The following is a 24712-nucleotide window of genomic DNA, read 5'->3' on the forward strand; positions in this document are numbered from 1 at the left end:
TTTCTATATAAAACCTTTCTACGTGATGCATCAAGTAATAATTGAGAATAATGCAACTGAAATGAGCAAGTGAGGAACCTTTGTTTATTGTTTTCTTACTGCACATTTGACAGCTATTCTGGTTTGGGTTGTACTTCCTCCAGTGTTTTTCACTCATACCATTCTTCTATGCTCTTATCGGGGGTCTTTTTAGAAGAATTATTTACACCAGCAGGACTGTAACTTTTTTTTTTTTTTTTGGAGTTTTGGGAACATTTTGTTTTTGTAGGACCTTGCATGAACCGAGGAAGCAGCAGGAGCCACAGTGACATCTTAGAATAATCCTCTTTTATTTCCCACATGCCAAGGAGAGACCTATCCTGGAAAGGTCAGGAGAAGCCACAGGACAGCGAGGCTCATGTTCTCATAGAAGAAAAGTTTGGGGAATTCCAGTGGCTGTTCAGCCTGAGAATATTAGCAGAAAAATGAGGACTTTTTTTTCTATGTCATTTTTGTTTTAAAAAGTAAGGGCAAGGTAATTAAAGGAGCCTCCATGAGGAACACTGGGGTTTAAATTACAGGGTTACTATCTTAAACCAAATTTACTCTACTTCTTTAATAATGGTCATACATTTGCTTTTGTATGTCAGAGTTTTTATTTAATATAAGCCCCACATCTCTCTGCATTTCCCTCAAACCTTATGCAAATTTTTGCGTTATCTCACCCTCCAAGTCCAGTTAGTTTTAGCCTTCTGTGTCACCAATGAAGGCAACCTGGGTCTCTCTTAAACTTGATATGAATTTCACTCAGTGTGATTAAAGCAGAAATTTGAAGTCGGCTCCTCAGTGTAATGCCGTACCAGAAGGAGTTCAAGGGGGAGGGAAGGATCCGAAAGCCAACCCCAATTAAAGAATTGTATACACAGACAGTATATAGGCAGTATATGGTGGTGTTCAAGAAGCACCGTCTCTATCTGAAATATTTGTGCTTCAAAATTTTTCTGATTGTTTTCCGTTTCATGTGAACAAATGTGTGTTCTGTCTGCTCGTCAGAAGATCTCACTCCCCCTCCCCTGCCAGGTAAATGGAAATGAAACTGTGTCTTGCAATCAACATTTAGGATTTCTGAGGAAAGGCAGCAAAAGCAAAGGACTTGTCATGCTTTACTAGCCTCATTTTATGGGATTTTTGTCACAACTTCGGGACATCTGTTTGTCTCTGACAGCAGGGGTAATACATATTATCATTAAAAATAGGTTCTGAGGAAATGCATGCTCTCACCTTGCTGCTTCTGCAACTGTGAAGGCTTTTGTTTTCACTGCCATCTCTGTGTAAGTGAAGATAATCTCTACAAAGAGGCTCCGATATTGACCTGTCGTATCACGTGTTGCTTATCAAGCACTAAAGAAATTGAATTTCATTTTATCTGTTATCTGGAGTGTCTTATTAAATCATCCTGCAGTTGAGCGGTGGTATGGGGTCAACAGGTTCTGTCTCTTTTGCCATCTATCCCTGGATTATTAACCTTTGGAGAATTACTAAAACTGTTCTTTATTTTATCCCATAAAGTTGGGTTAAATCTTCTTGATCCATAAATTGTTGTGAGTGAGTGCCAAGTGCATGTAATTCTTTTACTTAATGCGGTTTCTGATAAGGCATGAGGACTTAGTAATCTGTATAAGTGTAGATATCTCTTTTATTATTCTGGTTTTTCTGTTCTTTCGATATTCTCCCAATGCCTCTGGTTTTAATTGGTTCAGTGAGAGTAAATACAGTCAGATTGGATGATGGATCTGAGTCAGCGAGTGCTTGGTAGTATTCATTTGCCAAGAGATAAATGGAGGGTGAGGAGGAGGAAGATAACTGAGCTGGGTATTGCCAGGCATTGAGAGCAATGGCCAGAGAGAGAAGCTGGCCATAAGCAGAGGTGGGAATGGAGTGGAGGTCGTAGCAGCAGCCCATGGGCAGGAAGGGTCTGGCAGAAGGGAGCCTGCCATCAGCAGAGGGGCTCAGGAGGATCTGAAGGTCAACCCTGCCGCCGCCACCACCACCAAATCCTCCATATGCCTTGTTGCCATATTTCTGTTGGAAGACGTGACTCTGCCAGTCAGGATATTCACGTTTAAGAGCTTGATACAATCACAGGATATTGAATTTCCTGCAACAGCAGAAGCCCTGAGAATTTTCTGCTGTCACCACAAGGAACTTCCTCCAGTCTTAAATATATTTTCTGCTGGAGAAAAAGGCTTGAAAAAATAAATTATGAATACTCCCCAGAATTTTAATTTTAAATACAAGATTTAATGCAAAAAATATGCTGTTTCACTCAAATTCCAAGCTCTCAATCAAGAAATCTTTCAAAATGAATAAACCAAACTATTGCTATTCAAGTAACTTGTCCTTATGCTCAGATATTCACTTAGTGTCTGGGCACTGTTATGCTTTTTCAAGCTTGTTCTAAGAAAATCTGCAAAAACTCTTTTAAAAAAGAACTAGAGTTGTGGAGTAGAGTTAGCATTTCTGGGGAAGCACTGGCAAATAAAGTGTAAATGAGCTCTCTGAATTGCTACTGCTTGCTGGTCCTGTCTGGTGGCCAGAGTGCCGGTGACCGGGAGCTGGGTACCATTCAGTTTTCTTATGGCCCTGGCAGTAAATCACCTTGTAGCTTTGAACAAGCTATTAACCTTTTTGTGTCTCTTTCTCCTCGCAGAAAAGGATTAATACCACTTACCTGTCTCACAGGGGTAATTGGTAGATTAATGTTTGGAAAATATTAAGTGCTTTCTGCCATTATGATTGAAACTCCAGCTGATAGATTAAGGAATGAACAGATATTTTGAGACAGCCTTATTTCTTCCCTCTTTGACATAGGGTGCCGATTTGACATGAGTAATTCAACAAAGAAGTGAGAAGTCATGGGCTTGAATGTCCATGTATTTTGGATAAAAGTTCTAGATGTGACTGAAAGAGGAAAGGTGGGAAAACAACTGGGAAGACAAGATGTGAATTGATTTACTGGGATTAGCAGTACTGAAAAAGTATCCAGAGATCAGAAGAGAATGCATAAATTGAAATTAAATCCCAGTAGGATTAAGGAAATGTTTGAGTGAAATGCAAACCCTAAAGTGTGATGGGGAAAGGGAAAAACGGCAGATGAGCACTTCTTTTTGCCTCCATCGAGAGCAAAGTTATTCTTAATGAGATGCTGAGATTTTTGGGAAGCCTACTCAAAAATTCAATAGTGTTTTGTCTGAGAAATATAATTATTCAAAGATGGCTTTTTACTGAGGTGTTACAGATGGAGGCTTTGTGGTGTGGTAGTTTAAAACAATTGGTCTTTACCTCTAGAGATCCCTGAGATGAATGCTGCCCAGAAGCAAGAGTAAAATTGTGTTTTTAAAGCATCATTTTAGGAGCAGTGGGACAGTTGGCAGAGTTTACTAAAGCTGTTGAGAGACTCTGCAGACTTTAATTACCATCTCAATATTGCAGAAGTTGTTTAATTTCTGCCAAAGAAGGGAATAGTTGTGAGAAAGCGAGATCACACTCTGTCTTTCATTCTTTCCTTTTTGACAGGTGAATAAAGGATGCTTTTCAGTATCTCCTCTGATACTGTGACACATTTGTAAAATTTGCATAGAATTGTAAAATAATTTTTCTTTAACAAAGGTTTGGGGTTTTTTTTCTTCTCTTTTGAAAGTGCTGTGCAGCATAGTGTGAATGCAGTTTTAAGTCTTGTCATGAAAGAAGCAAGATGAAAATGGAGTACCTTTTCTGTTACTGATTAGTCGGCTTCAAACATTAATAGTTTCAACCTTCATGGCCAGACAACCTGTATTATGTTGTGTTTATTTTAGAGGCTCCAATAAATTTTAAATTCAGGTTTGAATTCCGTCTCTGGTGTGGGTGGTTGAAGGCACAACCTGCATTAGTAGAATAAAGAGGAAATTAATAAAATGAGAAGAATCATTTCATTTTAGAAGGAAAAATAAGCCTATAATACAAAACTTCCTTGGTGAAGGACATGTTTACCCTTTTAGGCCTCAAACTCTAAATCAGAGTATGTATAACTGGGTTTTTCACTGTCATTCATATGAGGAGAAGGCTGATAATATATACTTTTTTCCTCTTTTGGCAGTTCTCTTCCTCTGTGACACCTGACTCTGTTCAGGTTTTTTCTAAGTGCTTGCAGTAGCCAAGGAAATACTGATTCTTTGAAGACTCTTACCAGCTCCTTCAGTAGATCTACTGTGTTGCTACTTTTTTTTTTTTTTTTAAATGACTGCTTCACACCTGTCTGTACTTGCTAAAGCACCAGCCATTGTTTACTCTATAAAACCCTTTTTTTTCCTCCTCCTCTTCAAGTCTCTTATCTCTCAAAGACCTTTTCAATGCTATCTTTCAGCTTCAGATCTCTATTGTCACAGTATACAATATGTTCAGAAAGCTACTGCCCAGGAAGTCTACTTACTCATTTGTAATTTTTGCCATATATATGATAAATCAGTACTTAAGGGCAAAGAGAACATGCTTGTTCAAAATCCAGAAAGGGCAGGATAGATCATGGAAACAAATAGCGACAATTTTTAATCCTTAACACTCATCGTGTTACTAGAAATACCTTTATGTTATATTTAGAATTTGGTTGTTTTGATGTTTGAAACTAAATGTTTGCAGTTTGTCTGGCAAACTGCATGCTGAATAGATTACACTGATTCACATTTCCTTATTTCAATATACCATCTGTGCTTTTGGCTGGTTGTTAGCCTGGTTGGGACTCTTGTTTCATAAATGCAAGTTACAAAGAACTGTTATGCCCAGAAAGAGAAATCCTGTATTTCACTTCCTTGAATAATCTCAGCTATTTTGACCTTACACCAGCAAGGACACGAGGCTGAAGCTGTACCTACAGCAGGCTTTATTTTCTCTGGTGAGGAAGGATGTATTAGCAGGGTATAGAGATCCCCTTGGTATATTTCCAGTGAAACTCTAGTATATATAGTCATGGTCATGATTTTCATTGTGTAATCATTTTAATTAAGTTCAACGATAAAAGTTAGTCTTGCATGAGGAATGAATGCACTAGAGAGACAACGAAAGATTGATGACAGCTTGGGGAGCATCATGTACTCTGCTGGTGGAAGTGCATGTGTGGAGAGCAGCTGAGCTTGGGTAGCAGGTCAGAGATTACCAGCTCAGAGCAATGTCCAGACAAAGTTTGGGGATCCGAAAGAAGCAGGATACAATGGGAATATCCAAAAGTAATATTTCTGAGGGGTTTTGCTTGAATGAATAGCTTCATTAATAAAATAATGAACATTAATTAATATCTGCATCATTTTTGTAACTACTAGCTTAATAAGGTAATTAGTATAATTAGTATACAGCATTGCTTGGTGGCATGATAAATCATAGTGTAGTGAATGTTGACTCTTTACCACTATGATGTATTATCTAATTTACACAGGTAAGGGGGAAATCGAGAAGGGAAGGCAGTGGTGACAGCTGGGTGGCCTTTTGGTCACTCTTCTTGCATCTGCTGCCTGTATTCTCAATTGCTTTCAATCGCCGCACTGTTAATTAACAATTCTTTTTCTCACTGTTGCTAAGTCTTAATCACTGATTGAAACCTGCAAAGAGAGGCCGGAGAAGAATGAAGTAAAAAAACCAGAGACTGGCAGGTTTTTTCCCTTCAGGGTACTTGTACAAAGGATGATACTTCTTCCAGTAATAAGTCTGTGTTTGTTGGGTATCTCCTTTGCTTTCACATTCCTGGAGGCATCATCTACCAGTTACAGTTCAGTGCAAAGATGAAGAACATTAACAATGTTTTTCTTCATTATATTCTGTTTTCTAGAACCTATGAGAACACCCAAAACCTTGAAGATTGCTGAGATCCAGGCCAGACACATCGCTGTGGATTGGGAATCTCTGGGTTACAACATCACTCGTTGCCACACTTTCAATGTCACTATATGCTACCACTACTTCTGCGGACACAATGAGAGCAAGGCCGACTGCTTGGACATGGACCCCAAAGCACCCCAGCACGTTGTGGATCACCTGCCTCCCTACACGAATGTCAGCCTCAAAATGATCTTAACCAACCCAGAAGGGAGGAAGGAGAGCGAGGAGACCATTATCCAGACAGACGAAGACGGTATGTGTAAATGCCGTTACAGAAATTACATCCAAGTCCAGTCTAGGCAGGTGGAAGGAAATGACTTTGTGTGTTACAATACGTGTCCCAAAGGATGGAAGTTCTCTTCTATTAATGTATTAATTAGCCCTAAAACAGTAGCCTTAAAAGTATTATAGCTGCCACCTTGCATATATAGCCCAAACTGTCCACGTAGCGCAAGTCAAACTCAATCTCTCTCTCACAAGAAAAAGGAGGGTGGCTTCCCAGTCATTCAAAAAATGTGCTAACACGGGTGACAAGAAACACGTGATGGTGTTAGGTGAAGGCTTCTTCACAGTATTAGGTGTAGTATTTGAAAATTAAATTAATTCTGTAAATTCGTATTTAAATATTGAGTTCAGTGCTTAAAGACTCTATTGAAGATTTAAGACCTCTTCAGCAAATATATTTGAGCAATAATTTAAGTTGCGGGTTACAGTATATAGTATCTGTTAACTGTTTGAAAGCCACCCATCAGATTAAAGTATTATTTTGACAACTTGGGAGTTGGACTCGATGATCCTTAGAGTCCCTTCCAACTTGAGATATTCTATGATTCCTCTTTAAAATACTCGTGATGAAGTTTCATTGACAAGACAGTTGAACTTACCTTAGTTGGGAAGAAATAAAGAATGGATGTAGATGTTAATGGTGACATTCAGTGGTTAGGTTATGAATCTTGGTATGAAAGAGATTAAATGAAAAATAGGTATTTTTCCCTAATAGTATTTAAAATGTGGTAGTAAAGAGCAATTTTAGTTTCCTTTTCTTATATTTAGATTTCATTAAATATTGACAACAACAAAAATAGATATGAAAATAGATACTGCCATCAGTAACAAAAAAAGAATACTTGGACTAATGTAAGAGTGTAAATACATAAGAAGATAAAATTGGAAAAGGTAGTGTGTTTGCCTGTAAAATGGAGGAGAGAGTATAGCTTTATATATGGATAGCAATCAAGGTTAGACTCTGGTAGCACATTTTCGCCATATATTTTCAATTTTACAAGAAATAGAAGAGGAATATGTTTACTGTTGCAATAAAGAAGAGAGAACAGCTTATCAAATAGGTAGAATATAAGGAGCTGTAAAGAATAGAGACATAGGTGCATCAAATGAAGATTTATTGACAAGTACAGACTTAGAATATTTCATGCAATTCAAATTTTAGCATTACTTTTTTAAAAAGTTAATTATAAATATAATCCATGATGAATTATTTCTGTATCTGTGTTTATATTATAGATATTTGTGGTTGTTATTTTCTTTGAGGTTAAAAAAAAAAAAGTGGTAGTAATATTGTTACGTCCATAGAAAATTGATTTCTTTTTCTTTTTAATTGAGTTTTCAAGAAAGGTTATGGTTTCTGATAGCCTTTATCTAGTTGGATGTGCGGAGATGTTGGCTGGTCGCTATAGTGGTGCTTGTCAAGAGCAGAGTCAAGTGCATATATTTTGTCTTCTGGTTTTGTTGTGGATTATTCTTGGAAAATGATGCACACAAGGCAGGTTTTGGTCTCAAGCTAGTATGCCAGTGTGGTATCAGTGAACTTGTTTAGACTCAGCTTTGGTGTCAGAGGTACCATAGTGTAGAAGAAGCCTCACCCAGTGAACAGAAGTTGCTAAGGTAAGCTATTTCAAACAGAAGTTGTTTTCAAGGAGGGATTAATACATTTTAAAAGGTACCTATATTTAGATGCACTGGTGGTAATAATGCTTGTGACCTGAAAATTGCCTCTTATGAGGTCTAGTCAGTGATACTATTGGAAACGAAATGCAGATTTTTAATTGTGCATTACTGATTGACTTGAAAGTCTGTGTCCATTTTGTCATGTATTTCAAAACACAGAGCATGCAAGCAATGTGCAATACAGAGGGCTTTCAGCCACCTCAGAGGATCAAAGGTCTATTCACACCTGCGTCTCCCCTTGAGCTCTCATAGCAAAAGTAAACTGAAGTCTGTAGTTGACTGCCTGTGTGTATGCTGCTAGTTTAGTCCATGCCCAAGTGATCAAGTATCTGTCTGAAACTGTTTTAAAACATAGTTTGCAGCCTAAAGCAGGACTCAGACTAAGATGATGAGAGCTACAGGGAGATACATGAGTCTGTGCCCCACATATTTCACATGTGGTCCGAAGTAGCCTGATTGTCATGATGATTTTTACAGGTTTTGTAGAATGAGCATGATGTTAATTACATAGTGGGGGCATTATCAGTGATTCGTTTATGAGAAGGAAAATAGAGGGATCACAATATTTTCCTACATTTTTGCAAATAACATTAATTAGAAATAGCCACTGATTACATGATTATCTGAAACTGTCCACTTACGTTGTGTACTTTTCATTGATAGAAACTTTGAAAACTCCAGATGACAAAAACAGATAATTAACTTTTTGTTAGCTTTTCTGTAGTGCAGCGTTCTTTCCAATGCCATTCTTTCTTACAAGGATCTGCTAATCAAGTATAAACTTTGTAGACTGTTGGAGTTAAAGGTGTCTCCCCCACATTTTCTTGTCTCTCTTTGTCTTTACTATTTTGCCCTCATCTTCTGGTGCTTTGTCCACCTTCCCTATGCTTCCAGCTCTCTGACTCTTTCTTTTGTTGTTGTTATTTTGTTTTAATCTTTCCTTTCATCTCTCTTCTTCTGTCGTTTCACCTCCTCCCTTCTGCTAGGAGCTTTACACATATTTGAACTTCTGGGATTCCCTAAATGCAGAGGATCTCAGACTTTTGCGTGGCTCTGGTATGAGACAGTGAGGATCTCTGGTTGTCTTTCACAAAGGTTCACATTTATATAAGGCTGCGTAGCTGGGCCAGACCTCCCAGAGTGGTGAGTGATAACTGAGCAGTGTATGGTACGAGGAGCAGAATTAACTCAGCAAACAATTAGTAGAAGGACAAGGTAAGATTCAGAAGCTGCACTTCAGACTTTCAGAGCCGTGACTGACAAATGAAGAAGGTTTTAATAGCTTGTAATTCAGTATCTGCAAGAAAGCAAAGCCGGGAATATCAGTGTGAAAATAGCCTCCTTTCTTACCAGAGCTAGATCTGAATACTTGGTTGTTTTAAGTATATCTATTTAACTTGGATAGATGGAAATAATCTTTAAACTATATTATAGTAATTTGCAAAGAGCTGTATTCCATGGAAAAAATAAGCCCTTGAGCAATACACTGTTAAACAAGTTGTGCAAAAAGAAGATGAAAACAAGGAAATTTGTCAGTGTTTTATGGGTGAAATACCATCTTTCACTTTGGGGAGAGATCACACCATCACTAGGATTTGGGAGAAAGGTCTTCTGAGTAGGCGGGCACTCGGCGTTATCTGTGCCATGACAGGGACTCACTGCTTCACTTGGCTTGTATAAGAGATGAACAGTGAAGGATTTGATAAAGAAAAAAGAGGAAGGCTCGCACAATCTGGGGATGCATACATGCTGGGCAGAAATAATGTTTGCCATTTCGAACAAAGTACAAGAACCAGCAGTTCTGGTTCTTAGCATGAATCAGCAGCATGCACGCATTCTCGGAGCTGCCTGTTCACAAGGGTGCTGCGAACTCAGAGGGACCCTTCTAAGAGCAGTGGATGGTGAATGGGATTAAAGCAGATAAATGCTTCCTTAATTTTTAATTGGAAACAGATGCAAAAGGCAGTGGATTAACAGGAATAGTGACATTAGCTCTGAAAGAGCAGCTACAGAGAAAGCAAATAGTGAAGCTCAAAGTGTTCGATGGTGATTTTATAACTAGTAAGGGAGTGTGTCAGCTAACAGCGGGCAAACAACTAATTGAAAAAGATCACTTGGAATAGGATAAGTACCCATTTTGGGGCTTAAAGTATACCAAAGCTTTGATCTGAGCCAGAGGACACGCTCATTGGACACAAATGAGGCCCCCTGATCTTTCAGAGAGTGTGGCTCATTCAGCTCCATGCAGAGATATCTAGAGCTGCGATGCAGAGTTAAGCCACCAACTGTCCAGCCGTTACTCATGCTCCTGGGAAGACTCCAGCAGGCTCACCACTCTGGGAAACAGCAGAGAAAGGGAGAAATGTTATAATTAGGGAGCAAAAAAATTTAAAAAGTTAAATACTTCATGTACTTTCTAAATGTGTGAAGAAGAAATACCTTCCACCAACTTTGAGGGAGGATTTTATGGAAATAGTTGGCATTTAGTATTTTTCTGTGTTTGATAGTAAGGCTGTAAGTTGCCTTTACCAAAAAAAAAAAAAAGTATTTTTTTCTCCACTTACTGTTTGATATGAGAAACACTTTTCCTTTGTGCTTTTTCAAGTTGTTCTGGCACCCCAGGAAAATATTGGGGGGGGGGGGGGGAAGAGGAGGTAGAAAATATGCTTCGATCAAAGGAAACAAACAAACAAACAAACAGTGCTTCAAGGAGCTTGGAAAACATAGATATAAAACTCTACTAGTAGCATTGTAAAAGTAACAAAAATAGCCCACCTGGGAGAAAAGTTAATGCAGTGAGATGAGTAGGCAGTATGTCCAATGCTGCTAAGATTGCTTGAAATGGCAAACTGTCTCAAAAAATGTGTAACTTATGTAGCTGAGTGACATGTGCATGGATGTCAAGTGAACCCAGTATACTAATTGTACTGGGAAAAAATTGGCAAATGGTTGCAGTTAATAAAGAGAAACCCATGACTAAGAGATAAAAGTTTCAATGTGAAGTTGTCCATAAATGCTGCTGCTAAAGGTATTGACCTCAGTCCTTGATCTAAAAGGGAGACTAGTGACATACATGTCATGAGCAGCGGCAAAATTTAGTGTCAATATAGTCAAATAAGGGAGGAATTTTTATGTCTTTAGCAGCAGTGAACTGAAACTGATTATAACTGACCTATTGCCATTGATAAAAGGAGCCTAGGATAACCTATTTGTCCTTCAGCTTGTGAAAATAACTCCAATTCTTTTTTTCAGATGGTAGGTAAGATTTGCTATCAGCATATCATCGAGAGAGAGAAAAAGTGGTTGCAGAAAGACTCATGAGCACTTTTTATTAAAGACATGAGAAAAGTTGATTTGTGAGAAAGTAAGAAAAATATTGGAATTATTAGCAGGGATCTATTTTAAGCTGACACTGAACAAACAACAAATTAAGTAAGCTGTTTTAAGCTATTGCAGAGACTAGACATATAAGCTAGGTTTTATATTAATAGCTCAGGAAAAATTGGCCCTGAAACGCAGAATGATTTACCCTGGTCGAAACAACTTCCTACTTTCATTTCCTCTAGATACCTGTATTAGAAGCTTTATAGCTGAAAAAGTGATACTGCATATGAGATTCTTTGTTGAAACAGCGTGTTTGACATAATGATGCCTGCAAATAGGTCAGAATTAGTGACTATTTCAGCAGTTTGCAGTGGCATGAGGGCTTACACCTGGGCCCACGAGTTCCCATTATTCCCAAGCCATGCGCTAGCTGAAAGCACTCTCGGAATATTGATTTGCATATTTTTAGAAAGATGTAAGGTATGTGAGTATGTGACGTTATTTCACCCTGGCATGGAGAAATGTTTCCAAATCCCAGAAATGAGGAGTACTGGAGTTGGCATTTGGTGTAAAAAGGCTTTAAACAAAATACCGCGTTAGGTGCCTGAGCCCCCGAATTCAGCAAATCCAGAACTCGTGGATTTAACCCCATTTGATATTTGCGCCAATACCTACAGTGATTGCCACCTCCGCTGAGACTGATTAGCCTCTGTCGCCTTGCTTAGTAGCTTGATTGTAAGCATTTATGTTTGTTACGTTAGTAATTTTATATAGACTGGAAGGTATGGGGACTGTCGCAGGCGTGAGCGGGCCAGTGCCCGTGCAGTCCAGCAGTGGCCCTGGGTGGGTGACGCAGACCTGTGCAGGGCTGTGGGCTTTCGCCCCGGGGAGCGTGGCCCAGTGCCCCCCTGCTGCCCACCATCTGGGGAGGGCAGCACCCCAGCCCACGCCAGCCCTGCTTCTCCAGGAGGAGAGATCATTAACCAAAGAGCATGTGCACTTAAGGAGACTATTAATATGCAACCAGTTTTCTTCTCACTATGCACTAAATAGCATTTTGTTCTTCACTGCAAATCATGCAACTTGAGCATTTTTGTCACCGCCTTCGGTGTAAATATTCTTATGGTAAAGACTAGTAATAGCAATTCTGATTTTTTTTTCCTTTTTTTTATTATATAAAATTTTCTCCTATTTAAGCCTGAGTCTCGAGTTGTAACAAAGCATAAAGTTAAAATGGTAAATCCCTCAGAAAAAGCCAACAGAAAGGTGGGCCATTTTAATTGCTTGTAACATTGAAACAGTGGAAGAGATTGACTGTCACCATCTCCTGCAAATGAGCATCCACCTTCAGAGAAAGGCTGTAAGTTTGCTACTGATACACTTTACTTTTTGAGTACCACAAAGGAATTTTTCCCAGTATAACCGTGCATATATCTGCACATAGGCTTTACCATATAGCCTAATAATACTCTGCACAGCTTTCACAGAGTATAATAATAATAAAAATACTCTGTTTACATGCACTTTCATTATTTTGTAGCAGGAAAACTGAAGCAATATAAATTCATTTTTATAGTGGTTGGTGTCAGTTAATACATTTTTCTTCCAGAAGTAATGTATTGTAACACAAATTTCCCGTTAAGTTAGTATGGAACAAGGTTTAGGTGACGCTATTTGTGAATAACAATTTATTTGTGACTGACATAATTTAATGCAAATATATTGCTCTAAAATGAATTGGTCTGATGTCAGATTGATGGTTTGTACTTTTATTATGCATAGTATTTATAAAAGTCCACCATCCCATGTCTATATAGGAGAAAAGATTATCAGCTATTCACTGTATGAATATATAGCTTCATTAAAAGGGCTCTGGAGGTGCATTTAAATCATGAACGAAGAGCTTGTGATGTTTCCACTATAAAACCTTCCTGAAATTCCCTTTGAATTTGTTTTGTTACTTTTATATATGTGTGCATTTTATGTTTGCATACTTTTTAATAGGAAAAATGATTTTCTTTTTGCTTAAGTTAAAAATCGCTTCTGAAATCCGTACAGTTAAACCCACCTAAAGGATTTCACTTCTTCAGATAAGTGTAAATCTTGACTTGTTGGAAGTTTAGCGTAGAATAATGCATGTGAAAGAAAGAGTGTTTACTGTTGTCACTGAGAGATAGTGGGGTCGCACTTCACAAGGTCAGCAGATGGAAAGAAAATCAATGGGACCAGAATCTTTTTAAAGAGAGGGTGCAGAGGTCAGAAGGTCTGAGTCCAGCTCCTCTAGCAGCTACTTATACTTTTTGAATTATTCAGATACCTGGCCATTGATAGGGAATCTTAAGTGACGTACTTCACCTTAATATACACTTGTAATAGTCTTGAGTATTTTGATTTAGTATAGACTGTCCGTAAGTCCAAGGGGAAGAGCGAGGGCTTGCATAGGAAGAAGAATGGGAGTTGAGAAGGCAGTAAAGAGGCACTGAGGTGAGCCAGTGGGGCTTCTGGAGATGCACACGCAAGCCTGAAGAAAGCCTTTTGGGCTGTTTGTGAGGAGGTTTCCAAAAGCTGTTATCAGCACAAAGATTATGTTTACCTGGCTGTTTTTCACCTGAGTCCTTGTTAAATATCATATAAAAGGGAAGGCTTTTAACACTGCTTTGGAAAGGTGAAGTTTAAGGTCTTTCCTAAGTCCTTAGAGTCCTGCTGGGAGTTGTAGGGAAAAGACAGCAATGGCTGCCTACATGGAGAGATGCAGTTTGAGTCTTCAAAGTAGTGTTACCAACAGGTTACCTTGCTGTTGTTCTTTTGTTGTTGGTTTTTTGTTTGCTTGGGGTTTTTTTACTAATTTCAGCCTTTTTAAAATTTCTGTTTGTAACTAATACTGACCTGAGAACAAAGACATAAAAGCACAAATGAGGACGTTTAAGCATTATTTTGACTAACCTGACTGATGAATCTATGGGCCTGCTCACAGATACTCTGTTCTTTAAGCAGATTCCTTTGCTCCTGCTTTTCTCTTTCCTCGCTTCCCTTTGCACCTTTGGTAAAGCTGTGCAGTTAAAAGACGTTTTTACTGTGGTTGAACTGAAAAATGGAAGGGAAAAAATAACTTCAGACCCATGAAAACATTTCCTTGAAACTAAAATTAATTTATATTCCTTTTTCTAGGCATTTGAACTGTTATGTGTTTCTTTGTTTTAACTCCAGTTGAGCTTTCAAATAATTTAAGATGATCCCAAGCTTCATTTTTGGTGAATTTGCGGGGGTGGGTGAGGTTCGTGGGAATTACTGTTCTCTTTTTCTAGACACTTGCTCTCTTTTACTTTCTGACCTTATTTTTACTGGGATTCCCAGCAAGCTGCTCATCACTGTGCTAGCTTCTGTTCTTGTGCCCTTCCCATGCCAGTGGGAAGAGAAGCATGAAACTAACTGGGATCATGTAGTTCCAGTCAGTTTAACATTGCTGCTGCTGCCACAAGCAACGAATTTTATATTACAGGAGAAGAAAACACAGTCAGGCAATGTGATGAGCTTAGAAGCTTCTCCCACTTGGGTGTTTAAACAGAAAATGTAGGAAGCTTTATGCAACCCTCAAACGTAGAGCCCTGCACCCAGTTTCAATTGAATATGAAACATGTTCTTTAAAAGCACCACGCAAAAAGTATTTTGCAGGTTTTTGAGCAATTGTGTCTGTTTTCTTTTTAACTTGCATGCTTTAACTTGCTTTAATGTCAAATTTCATATTCTGTGTACATGCCCTGGTGCATTCCTGTGTTCTCTCTCAAACACCCACCCACACACACCCACACACACACCCACACCCAGCCTCCCCCAGCCTCCCCCCAGGAAAATGTCGTGTGCATCACAGCAAGTCTCTCAATGCTATGCACAACACACAGGGGCTGTCATGGCATGTCAGCCTTCATCCACTGCTCCGTCTGTATCGGGACACTGAAGCAAAGCAGCAGTGTATGATTTTAGTTAACTTCTCCTAAGTCTTCGTTTGACAGATGGATGAACAGTTTCTGTGAAGCTCTCATCTGTTTAATTGTGGGCTTTTTCGACTCCATGAATTTATTATTAATGTGCCAAATTATGTTGTTTGTACCAAGGGTCAGATCATCATTTATGGCTTCCATGTAGACTGAAATAAATCCCATTATTGGGACAGACCACTCACTCCTTGGTGCTGCTAGCACAGTGCCTGGCGCTTCCTTTGATCCAGCGGGTTTTAATTTATTTTTACTCTTTGTAAAACTTCAGTCTGCTTTGATAATTAATACCCAAGAAATGCCATGCGTGAGGCTCACTGAAAGTTGCATTGAAGAAAATAGGCTGGTTAAGAAGGGGAGAGAAATATGTGTGAATATATTAAATAGAAGTAACATTTTAGCTTGAAAGACTGCAGATTTGGGCAACTTTGGCTTTTTGAGGGGGGAGGGTGTTTCTTTGCGTTCAGGGTTTCTTCAGGCGCTCTCTTATCTTCATACCCTTCTTTCAGCATGTATGTGTTCAAATCTAGGTGAGCTGCTGTGGTTAAAAAGGAACTGTATGTGTAGGCAAAAATATCTTGTAAGCTGAAATGGGAGATAACTAAGAACTCCTGCCTAATGTTGATGGGATTACCAGGTGCTGTGAATCACTCAGGCAAAGAGGCCTGAGGTGACACTTCAGACTTGTTATTACACCAGGGATATTGGTTCCATTTAAAATAAGAAAGTAGGGTCATCTTAGTGTGGCTCAGTTCAAAGCTTTGAAAATGTCTCTTATTGGAAAGATTTGAAGTAAGCAGTTTTGATCCTTCTGCAGCACAAGCGTGTCAGTGGCTGAAAGAAGTGGCAGCTGAGCTGGTGTGTTTGCCCCGTGCCCAGCCCCCTCTTTAAACGAGGATTTCTTTTAAAACAACAAATCTTAAGACAGGGTGACTGAAAACTATTTTGTAAGCATTTCTCTCTTTTGGAAGATGCTGTATAACAGAGGCTCTTCCTTGCCTTTGATTTTTCTTTTTAGAAGGATTTTAAAACCATGTAGTCCTTGTCCTAAGAAACACTTATTACAGAGTTCAGTGATGTTCCCTGAAGTTGTAATCTAGCTTGAACTGTTTCCCCTGGCTATATTACGAGACAATTTGACTTTGCATGAAGTTTTGAAAACCATATGTGGGGATAACGTTTCAACTTCATGCTCTCTCTGCACTGCAAATTACAAAATACGCTTTGAAGTGCTTTTTCATGCTCTCTACCGCTGCCTTCTGCATGCGAATGAATGTTAATAAAAATAGACCCGCACTCACTTTTCATTTTAATAGGATGTTCTGTCATCTCTTTAATTTTTCTGTCTCTTGAATTTCCTATTTTTAAAAGTTCTATTTTGTTTGTAGTGCCAGGCCCTATACCTGCCAAGTCGGTGAAAGGAACTCCTTTTGAAGATAAGATCTTCCTCAACTGGAAGGAACCTGTGGATCCAAATGGCATCATTACTCAGTATGAGGTAATCACTAAACAGCTAACAAGCATAGGATAGGGCTAGGAAAGTGCAGCAAGAGCGGTGGCTGACGGTGGGTGTTTATGCTCTGTAGGCAGCTATTCAATTATATGCTGCTTTCATTTACGGAATACGGGATTTTATGTAGTGATTAGATATTCAAAAACCATAATTATGGTGCATATGTTGTTGGCTGGCTGGCCCTGTCAAGTGGCTTTGGCATGTGAGTATAACAATATTACAATCCACGTGGGAGGTGCTAGTTTTAAAAATCTTGTATCATTACAATACACCCTTCCAAAGCCATGGCAGCCATGATCTGTGATATCTTCTTTGTTGGAAGAGAAGGTTACGTGAAAAGTAAGATGGTTATTAAATTTGGAGCAATGTTTTTTAGCTTTGTCAGATCTTTAGATAGCACCCTTCAAGGAGACCTCCATATTTAATATATGAGCCTTCTGGGGACCTCCACAGGAGGTTGGCAGGAAACACGAGCTGATTTGAGGAACAAGCACCATCCTCTCCAGCACTCTTTTTTTTAGAGGAACAGAGGATATAATTTTGTGTACTAGTGAATTATAGGAGGAAGACAAACCAACTAACCAAACAAAACCCCTTAAATCTGTTTGTTTATCTATTTAATGCTAAAAAAGTTCTTTAAATAGTGTGGGTTAACCCTGGTGGGCAGCTCAGCCTCACTCGGCTGCTCGCCCACTCCCCCGCAGTGGGATGGGGGGAGAATCAGAAGGGCAAAAGTGCAAGCTTTTGTGTTTTAATCACAGATCCAAAACACAGCACCGTACGAATTGCTGTGAAGAAAATGAACTCCATCCCAGTCAAAACCAGTACATTAAGATATCATTGCTGGCTTTAAATATGTTAGCTTGGTTTGGACAGCATTTAAATATGATTATTAGAAGAGGAGAGGGAAATATATTACAGGAAGTGAAAAATAAAGGGTTTTGGTGGAGATGGGGAGGATGGTGGGGGTGTCCTAACTTAAATGTAACGGTGAAATTTTCCATACATGAACTAAAATCACAAAGAGAGAGAGATGAAGGGCACCTGCATAGCCTTTCAAGGGAAGCAGACTCTACAGTAATACACATCAAGTCCTTATGGTATCCCCAAGATAGCTGGGTAGCTAGATGAGCATGTGTCTTTTGTTTCCTTTCCAGCCAAGCTAACCTAATCCCCGTGTGCCAAAAACTGTAACAATTGTTACAAAAATAATTGTTTTCACAGGTCAGCTATAGCAGTATACGGTCGTTTGATCCTGCAGTTCCGGTCGCAGGACCTCCACAAACTGTGTCGAAGCTGTGGAACAGCACACACCACATCTTCTCACACTTGCATCCTGGTACTACTTACCAGTTCTTCATACGTGCAAGCACTGTCAAAGGGTTTGGACCAGCAACCACAATCAATGTAACAACCAACATCTCAGGTAAAAACAAAAAACAAGAGCAAAAAAAAAAAAAATAAAAACGAAAGGGGGCGAGGAATGTTTTTTGGATTTTTTTTTGTAAGACTTGAAAAATCATGAAATGGGAAAAAAACACAAAAAAATTCCTATCGTGTTGTGAAACTATATTACTGAAAATGTTTTTGAGTGTGTTGGCCAAACAGTAGCATAAGTTCAGGGATAAATCCTTGCATGAGGTAGAAATTGCACACCTGTAGTTGTTAACTGTTTGATTTTGTGTAATCTTGTACTTTCGTCTAAAGATTCTGAAGTGCTGTATAAACCTTAACTAATTAAGCCTCACAGCACTCCATAGGTCACTAAGTACTGTATTTGTTTTGCAGATTAGTAAAGTCAGACGCAGAAAATTAACTGACTTACTCAAGGTGACTCCACTTAGCAGCACACAGCTATAACAGAATTGGGGCGGTTGGGTGGAAGTGTGAATTTCTTTTGCCAGATTCATATAGATCTGCTTCCTCATGCCTTTATTCACTTACTGCAACGCACCAAGATTGACACTATTCGTCTTAACACACTGCAAACTCTAGAAGAAAGTAACGTCAGATGGAATGCTTTAGTATTTTTATTTTCTTAAATTCCAGTATTATTCTCAAAAAATAAGACAGTAGCTTATGCAGTTGATAGCAGAAGATAAGTCAATGCTATATTGACAAAAGGACTGTTGATGTTATGACATGGTGACTTCAGAGCTTGGCAGAGATCAAAGAAGTCAGTCATTTAGAAATTTAAACAGCACAAAGCAGGCTATTTTCTTTATTATCTGCCATAATGAAACTTATATTGTCCTGTAAAGGGAAGTTAATAATGTATTGGAATGCACCTACCGTTTCTATGGGAAACTACTCACGTAGTTTCCTCACCCAGTTCCCAAAAACATGCACATAAATCAAAATGTGAGAAAATTCAAGGCAGAGCTCCTTGAATTATGTAGCAAGTGAAATGCTGTAGTCGTCATAGTTAACTGGAACAATTTGTTGAATTCCATCCCAGCACATAAGCACTAGCACTCCTCATACCCCAGCCCCTTCAAAAAAACCCAACCAAACCACCAAAGAAAACCCCAACCCAAATGACATGTTCTGTTCTGTTTATCTAGCTATCAGGTTGTTTTGAAGTCTAACGTGTTTCTTCACAACAAATTCCAGTTCATAAATTTTCAGGCATAGCGGTGGTGTAGTACTTGCATACTTGTCTTCTAACCTCTTTGTAGGAGCAGTAAAAAAAAAGGTCTAACTGTGTAATACCTTGCTAGCATGTGTGTCCCCCAGACAGTGCTTCAGAAATAAGCACCTCAACATGTTTGGATTTTTTAGGACTACAGCGTGTTCAGGCTTCTTCAGGTATACCCTATTTTTCCACCCAGAAATTTTGGGAATTTTGTCCAGAATCCAGTCTACCACACTTTCTAGACACAGTATGGGTCTGTTAGTTGGCAAAACATGGTTAATAATAGGAGAGCTTAAAGGCAGGCTGTGACACCCTTTGTATCTGAATTTCAGCCTGGTTTTTTTTATCTTGCTTTATGCTGAACTGTTGTCTAGTTTCACTCTGCATAACTGATACTTTTTACGAAGCAACGCATATGTTTCAGGAAATGCTAGCTTTATTTTAATGAGGAGTGAAATTATTCCTTTTAACCAAGCTTACAAGTGGTTGCCGCGATCCTAGTGAACATGACGTAAACAGTAATTTATAAATGAACATTAAATGAACATTATTTCTATAAAATAATATTTCCTGAAATAAGAGCAATTTTTATGTTCATCCAGGATCTGGGACTAATGAAGCAAGGCTTTTAATCTTTCAGTGCTCTTCTATCTATTGATATATTATTGTAAAATTATTATGACTTAAATGATTGACATCCTGCTAGGAAACATCTTTTTTTGTGAAGGTTCATTTTGAAATATACAGGCATCATTAACAATTTTATAAAGATACAGCCACATATAAAAAAACCCATGCAGATATTTTTTCAAGCTTGTTAAAGATTAGTAATTAATGGAAATCTATTATTTTCTGAGTCACAGGAAATCCTGTTTCTTTCCTTGCACTAGAGCTGAAGTCAGCAACAGTATTACCAGTGAGGACTGTAACAGGTTTGTGGCAGCAGATTGAAGTTGGATGGTTGAAGTAATCACCAACACCAGCCATCCAACCCACAACAAATAACGCTGCCATGAAGGCCTGACAGCCAGTCCATTGGTGAATCAGTTCCTGAACTGCTCCTAGTTTTGACTTTGATTTTGTTTTTTCTTAATACCCTGGTGTGAAAACTGCAGTGGTTCAGAAACTGATTAATGAGCAACTTGGCCATCCATTTTTAGAAATGGAAGGAGAAATGGGCATGGAAATAGACTCCCCCATCCAGTTCTAGTCCACAGATGCATGTCTGTCCAAGCCCAATTTTCCTGCACTCTGGTTGGTATTGGTGTGGTCTCCCATGACATTTAAGAGGAAATGTGAAAGGTTCTTAAATTGTTGGAGGAGGAAAAAGAGGTGGTAGAGGTTGGGTCTTCAAGATGGTGAATATAGTTGTTTGTAAGGTAGAAAGAGCAAAGCCAAAATGGGATTTTGTAGTCTTAGAGTTTCTTGGCAGTTACATCCTCCATCTATTTCTGTCCTTCTTGAATAGACCTGTTTAACTTGATAGGTATAATGATTTGAGGGGGAGCAGTTAGGGATGGGGTTATCAATTGTTGGTGAAGTCCCATTCATGCTGTAGTAAAAGATTGTGCCTGACTGGAAAACCATTAAAAAAGACTCACCTAGCTGATGAAGATTGTGACTTTGTACTATATTGCGAACAGCTGCAATCTCATGAAAATTCAAAATGTTTTCACTGATTTGTTTCTCGTTCTTTTCCTTCCCACTCAACATTAATCAGCTCCCACTTTACCGGACTACGAAGGAGTCGATGCATCTCTCAATGAAACTGCTACTACAATAACTGTACTCTTGAGACCAGCACAGGCCAAAGGTGCACCTATCAGGTAAAAAAAATTAAAAAATAAAATAAAATTTAAAAAAAAAAATCAAGAGGAGATTTTTTTAGGTGATTATATGCTGTCTCACAGCTCATAGAGCTGTTCATTTCCAGGTGATATTCATTTGACATTACTATTGTTTTTCTTAGCTAGACTGAGCTTGCCAATAGATCTGTAATTAAAAAGAAAAAATTCTTAATTTTTTTTTATTTTTTTTAAACATAGTCATGTCCTGAATCATCCAGCTGTCTATCCTGTTTGATTTAGGGTCCCCAGGAGCACCTCCTATCTATTATCATTTCATTTTACTTTCTCACAGTGTCTCTGAAATATGAGGTTGAAAGGTGTTTGTCAGAAAGTGGATTTGAAAATAACGCTTCCTCTCCAGTGCTTCAAATCAGCTATTCTATAGCATATATGTATGATTGGAAAATTGGAAGCTCAGAGGAGATGGGAGAATAATAGTGATGAATACAAACTATTTGACCTTTTTCCTCTCAGAGTGCTTCTTACTAGAAATCATGTAGCAAGCTATTAAATTTTATTTGGCGTGTCCCATAATCATATTAAAATGTTTCATTTATGTTAACTTCGAGGGGTCTTTCCCTTTCTGCTCTCTATTGAGAGGTAATTTAATTCTGTTTGCAAAGATTAGTCCACATCCTGCTCTTTACTTCTACTTGTTAGTGCAAAAATTTTGTGATATTATTTGATTCCGTTTGTGTTTTACTGATGTGGCTGCATCAGCAATATTCAGGGACAGGGTTGACTAATTGGGGGCTAATTAGCTACTGAGCATCAGAACCTTTTCATGCTCTTACCCTTGTGTCATTTTAGAGAAATACGGGCTAATGCATTTCATTCCGTGTTACGTTAAGTTGGTTACCGTGGCTCAGCTGATGTTGAGCAATGTGCCTGAGCCCTAAAAGTACAGGAAAATTAACTGTTTCCTAAGTCTGTTTCCATTAAGAGGAATGTATGTTTTACATGGTTTTTGTGGGGATCAGTCATGTACCTATAAGCATTTTTATATGCTTATCATATAGTCACCTTTATGATTAATATGATCAAGTTATTTATTTATATTCTGGCATAGAAGATAATCCAGATTCATCCCCTTTATAGGAGATATTGATGTGTTACATTCATAAATAAAATTGTAACCCCATGCATCATTAGTTTCTGAAAGATTGCCCTGGAGCAAACCTAGGATTTTTTTGGGTGTGAAGAATGATAAAATGTACAGGACTACATTCAGTACAGGACTTGGATTCCTAAAATAGGGTTTTTGTTGAATTGATACAGTAGAAACCAGACCTGCGATCTGAAAATGCTCCTAAGTTATGCAGGTGCTTAAAGTCACTATACGCCTTTTGTAGGTGCTTTTAAAGCCTTCCAGGTGTCCTGCTACTGGCCATATCCAAAGCTATCCCTGTTTGAGAAATGTGGTATCTGTCTATCATCTAATCCGTGCCAAATCCTTTCAGTCTTGTGCCTGGTCCCCCAAGGGGCTGATGCATAGGCTCGCCCAGAGCACACCTGCCAGTCACCACTGGGATCTGCTGACGGTGGTGCACATTTTCTCTACAGCAGCTGGTCTGTGGCACATGTGTGCAGACAGCAGCAAGCTCCCACCTTCAGTCCCGCCGCTCACCCTGAGGGGGGTCATTCTCGCATCCCGGGGGGGGGTTCTTTCGTGAACTGGTAGTGTGATGCGATGTGGCTAGAGGATTACTCGTACCTAGCTCAGGGAGCTCTGGTTTCGCTGCACTGTACTGGCAGGCGAGTAACTCACTGCAGAGTAAACCTGCAGCACACCACCTCACATTTATTCTCTTGATTTTCCTTACAGCATCCTCAGTTCTATGGCATGAACTTGTCACTGTGGCCTATGAAGGTGGCAAAAAGGATCTATGTACTAAATGTTAATAGATAGTTTGATAGGGATAGTTTGATAGACTATTAATAACTGTTGTTTGAGTATGCTCTTAAAAAAGCATACATGTTTCTTCCTGTCTCCCATCTTCCCTCTCCATTTTAATTAATTTCTAAAACCTAAAAGATTACATTAAATTTCTGACATCAAGAGGCTAAGGAAGTAAGTCCTTCACCATAACCAGAGAGCTGGGCTTTATTCTTAAAACAAACCAGGTGTTTTATTCCTTACTTGGAATGAGGAGCATTCTCCAGGGGAATGCAGAAAATATGGTCCCATTCCCTTTCCTGAAGTTATGCATATTGCAGTCAGGTATTTTTCAGCAGCTTCTTAATAGGGGAGATAAATGTAGCACACTGAAATTCTGAATTGATTCAATGCATTTCGCTAAACTTTATGATGCGTTTTAGTGAAGCTTCACTCCATCCACACTGCAGTTGTGTTTCCACTACAAGCTGGCTTGCTGCCATAATGAGTGTTACTAGGTAGGCAGGAAAAAATGCATCACCGTGCCTGCAGCTGTGATTGAGTAGAAGGGACTCAAATGCTGTTCTTTAGCCTGACACTGAAGAATACAACTGGCTTTTTGAAAAGATTTGTTTGCACCCCGTCCTCTAATCCCTGGAGCTGTAGATGGTCAAGACATCATTTTATTTAATAGCCGTAGGTCCATGTTTTAAAAAAAAAAAAAAAAAAAAAAAAAAATTAGGAAAAAAAAAAAAGCTTAGTCTGATACTCTTTTGCTTTTACAAACACAATTATACTATGATCAGATTTTGTTGTACCTCAGCCTCTCCATCAGCACAGCCCCCCAGGAAACAGATGTTCCTTAACTCAACTGAAATCTATGCACGGCTGTCAATCATTTCTTTAAGACACCACATGCCATAGTCGTCACAGTTTAAACATGACTCTAATCATATCTTCCCTGTCAAGTGTTATCGTGTAATCCCTAGCATTCTGTATGACCTCCTGAAGTTTTAAACCAGATTACAAACTAGAAATGCAAAGGGTTACAGGGCTGGATGGCTCAGGCTCACTGTGAACCGTGTACTGTTTCACCATCAATCTTGTGGATGAGATCCCAGTCAGTAGCATCAGTGGTGCTCCAGTGATTCATTTGAAGATATGATTTGTCACTGTAGTTTTTCTGAAGGATCCTAACTGAGTGCCAGGAAAACGATCTTTTGTTTTCAAATCCTACTGCAGATGAGGATTACAAAGCACATATATCAGAATCAGCATAGACAACTTTTTAATGATTAAATTTCTTTTATTTGATTGATAAAGTGTTTTTCTTATACCTCCATATGCGAAAAGAGGTTATTTTCATTGTGCAACAAGACTAATTAAGTGGACCATGGCAGGGAGCAGCTAAAACTTAGTTGTCAGTCGGACTTCCGAGAGCTGGGGTTGTAACGTGGGCTGTCAGTCAGTCTGGCACCCGTCAGAGGAGAGGACTGTGTGTCTCCACTAGGCACATAGAAGGAACTCTCTAGCTGATATTAAAGCCTAGTCAGAATAGGGCTGAAGTATGAACAACGTGTTCATCACTGCCGTACCTCTTTGAGAGCCTGAGTTTTTAGGGAGGGGTGAAAAGGAAGATCTGTTGGCAGGGACCTCTTTTGGCTGTTTGTAATC

At 38.9% G+C, this 24712-nt stretch overlaps 1 protein-coding gene across 3 annotated transcripts in view; it reads left to right on the plus strand.

Moving 5' to 3' along the window:
- PTPRK (protein tyrosine phosphatase receptor type K) overlaps nt 1–24712 on the plus strand; it is a 416967-nt gene that overhangs the window by 315277 nt on the left and 76978 nt on the right. For all 3 annotated transcript variants that reach the window (XM_050893028.1, XM_050893026.1, XM_050893027.1), the window contains exons 8-11: nt 5837–6139; nt 16556–16665; nt 17905–18106; nt 21036–21141. In XM_050893028.1, the coding sequence (XP_050748985.1) occupies nt 5837–6139; nt 16556–16665; nt 17905–18106; nt 21036–21141 (721 nt within the window). The remainder of the gene's footprint in view (nt 1–5836; nt 6140–16555; nt 16666–17904; nt 18107–21035; nt 21142–24712) is intronic.

The sequence above is a fragment of the Gymnogyps californianus genome, chromosome 3 (genome assembly GCF_018139145.2).
Source record: "Gymnogyps californianus isolate 813 chromosome 3, ASM1813914v2, whole genome shotgun sequence".
Classification (NCBI taxonomy): Eukaryota; Metazoa; Chordata; class Aves; order Accipitriformes; family Cathartidae; genus Gymnogyps; species Gymnogyps californianus.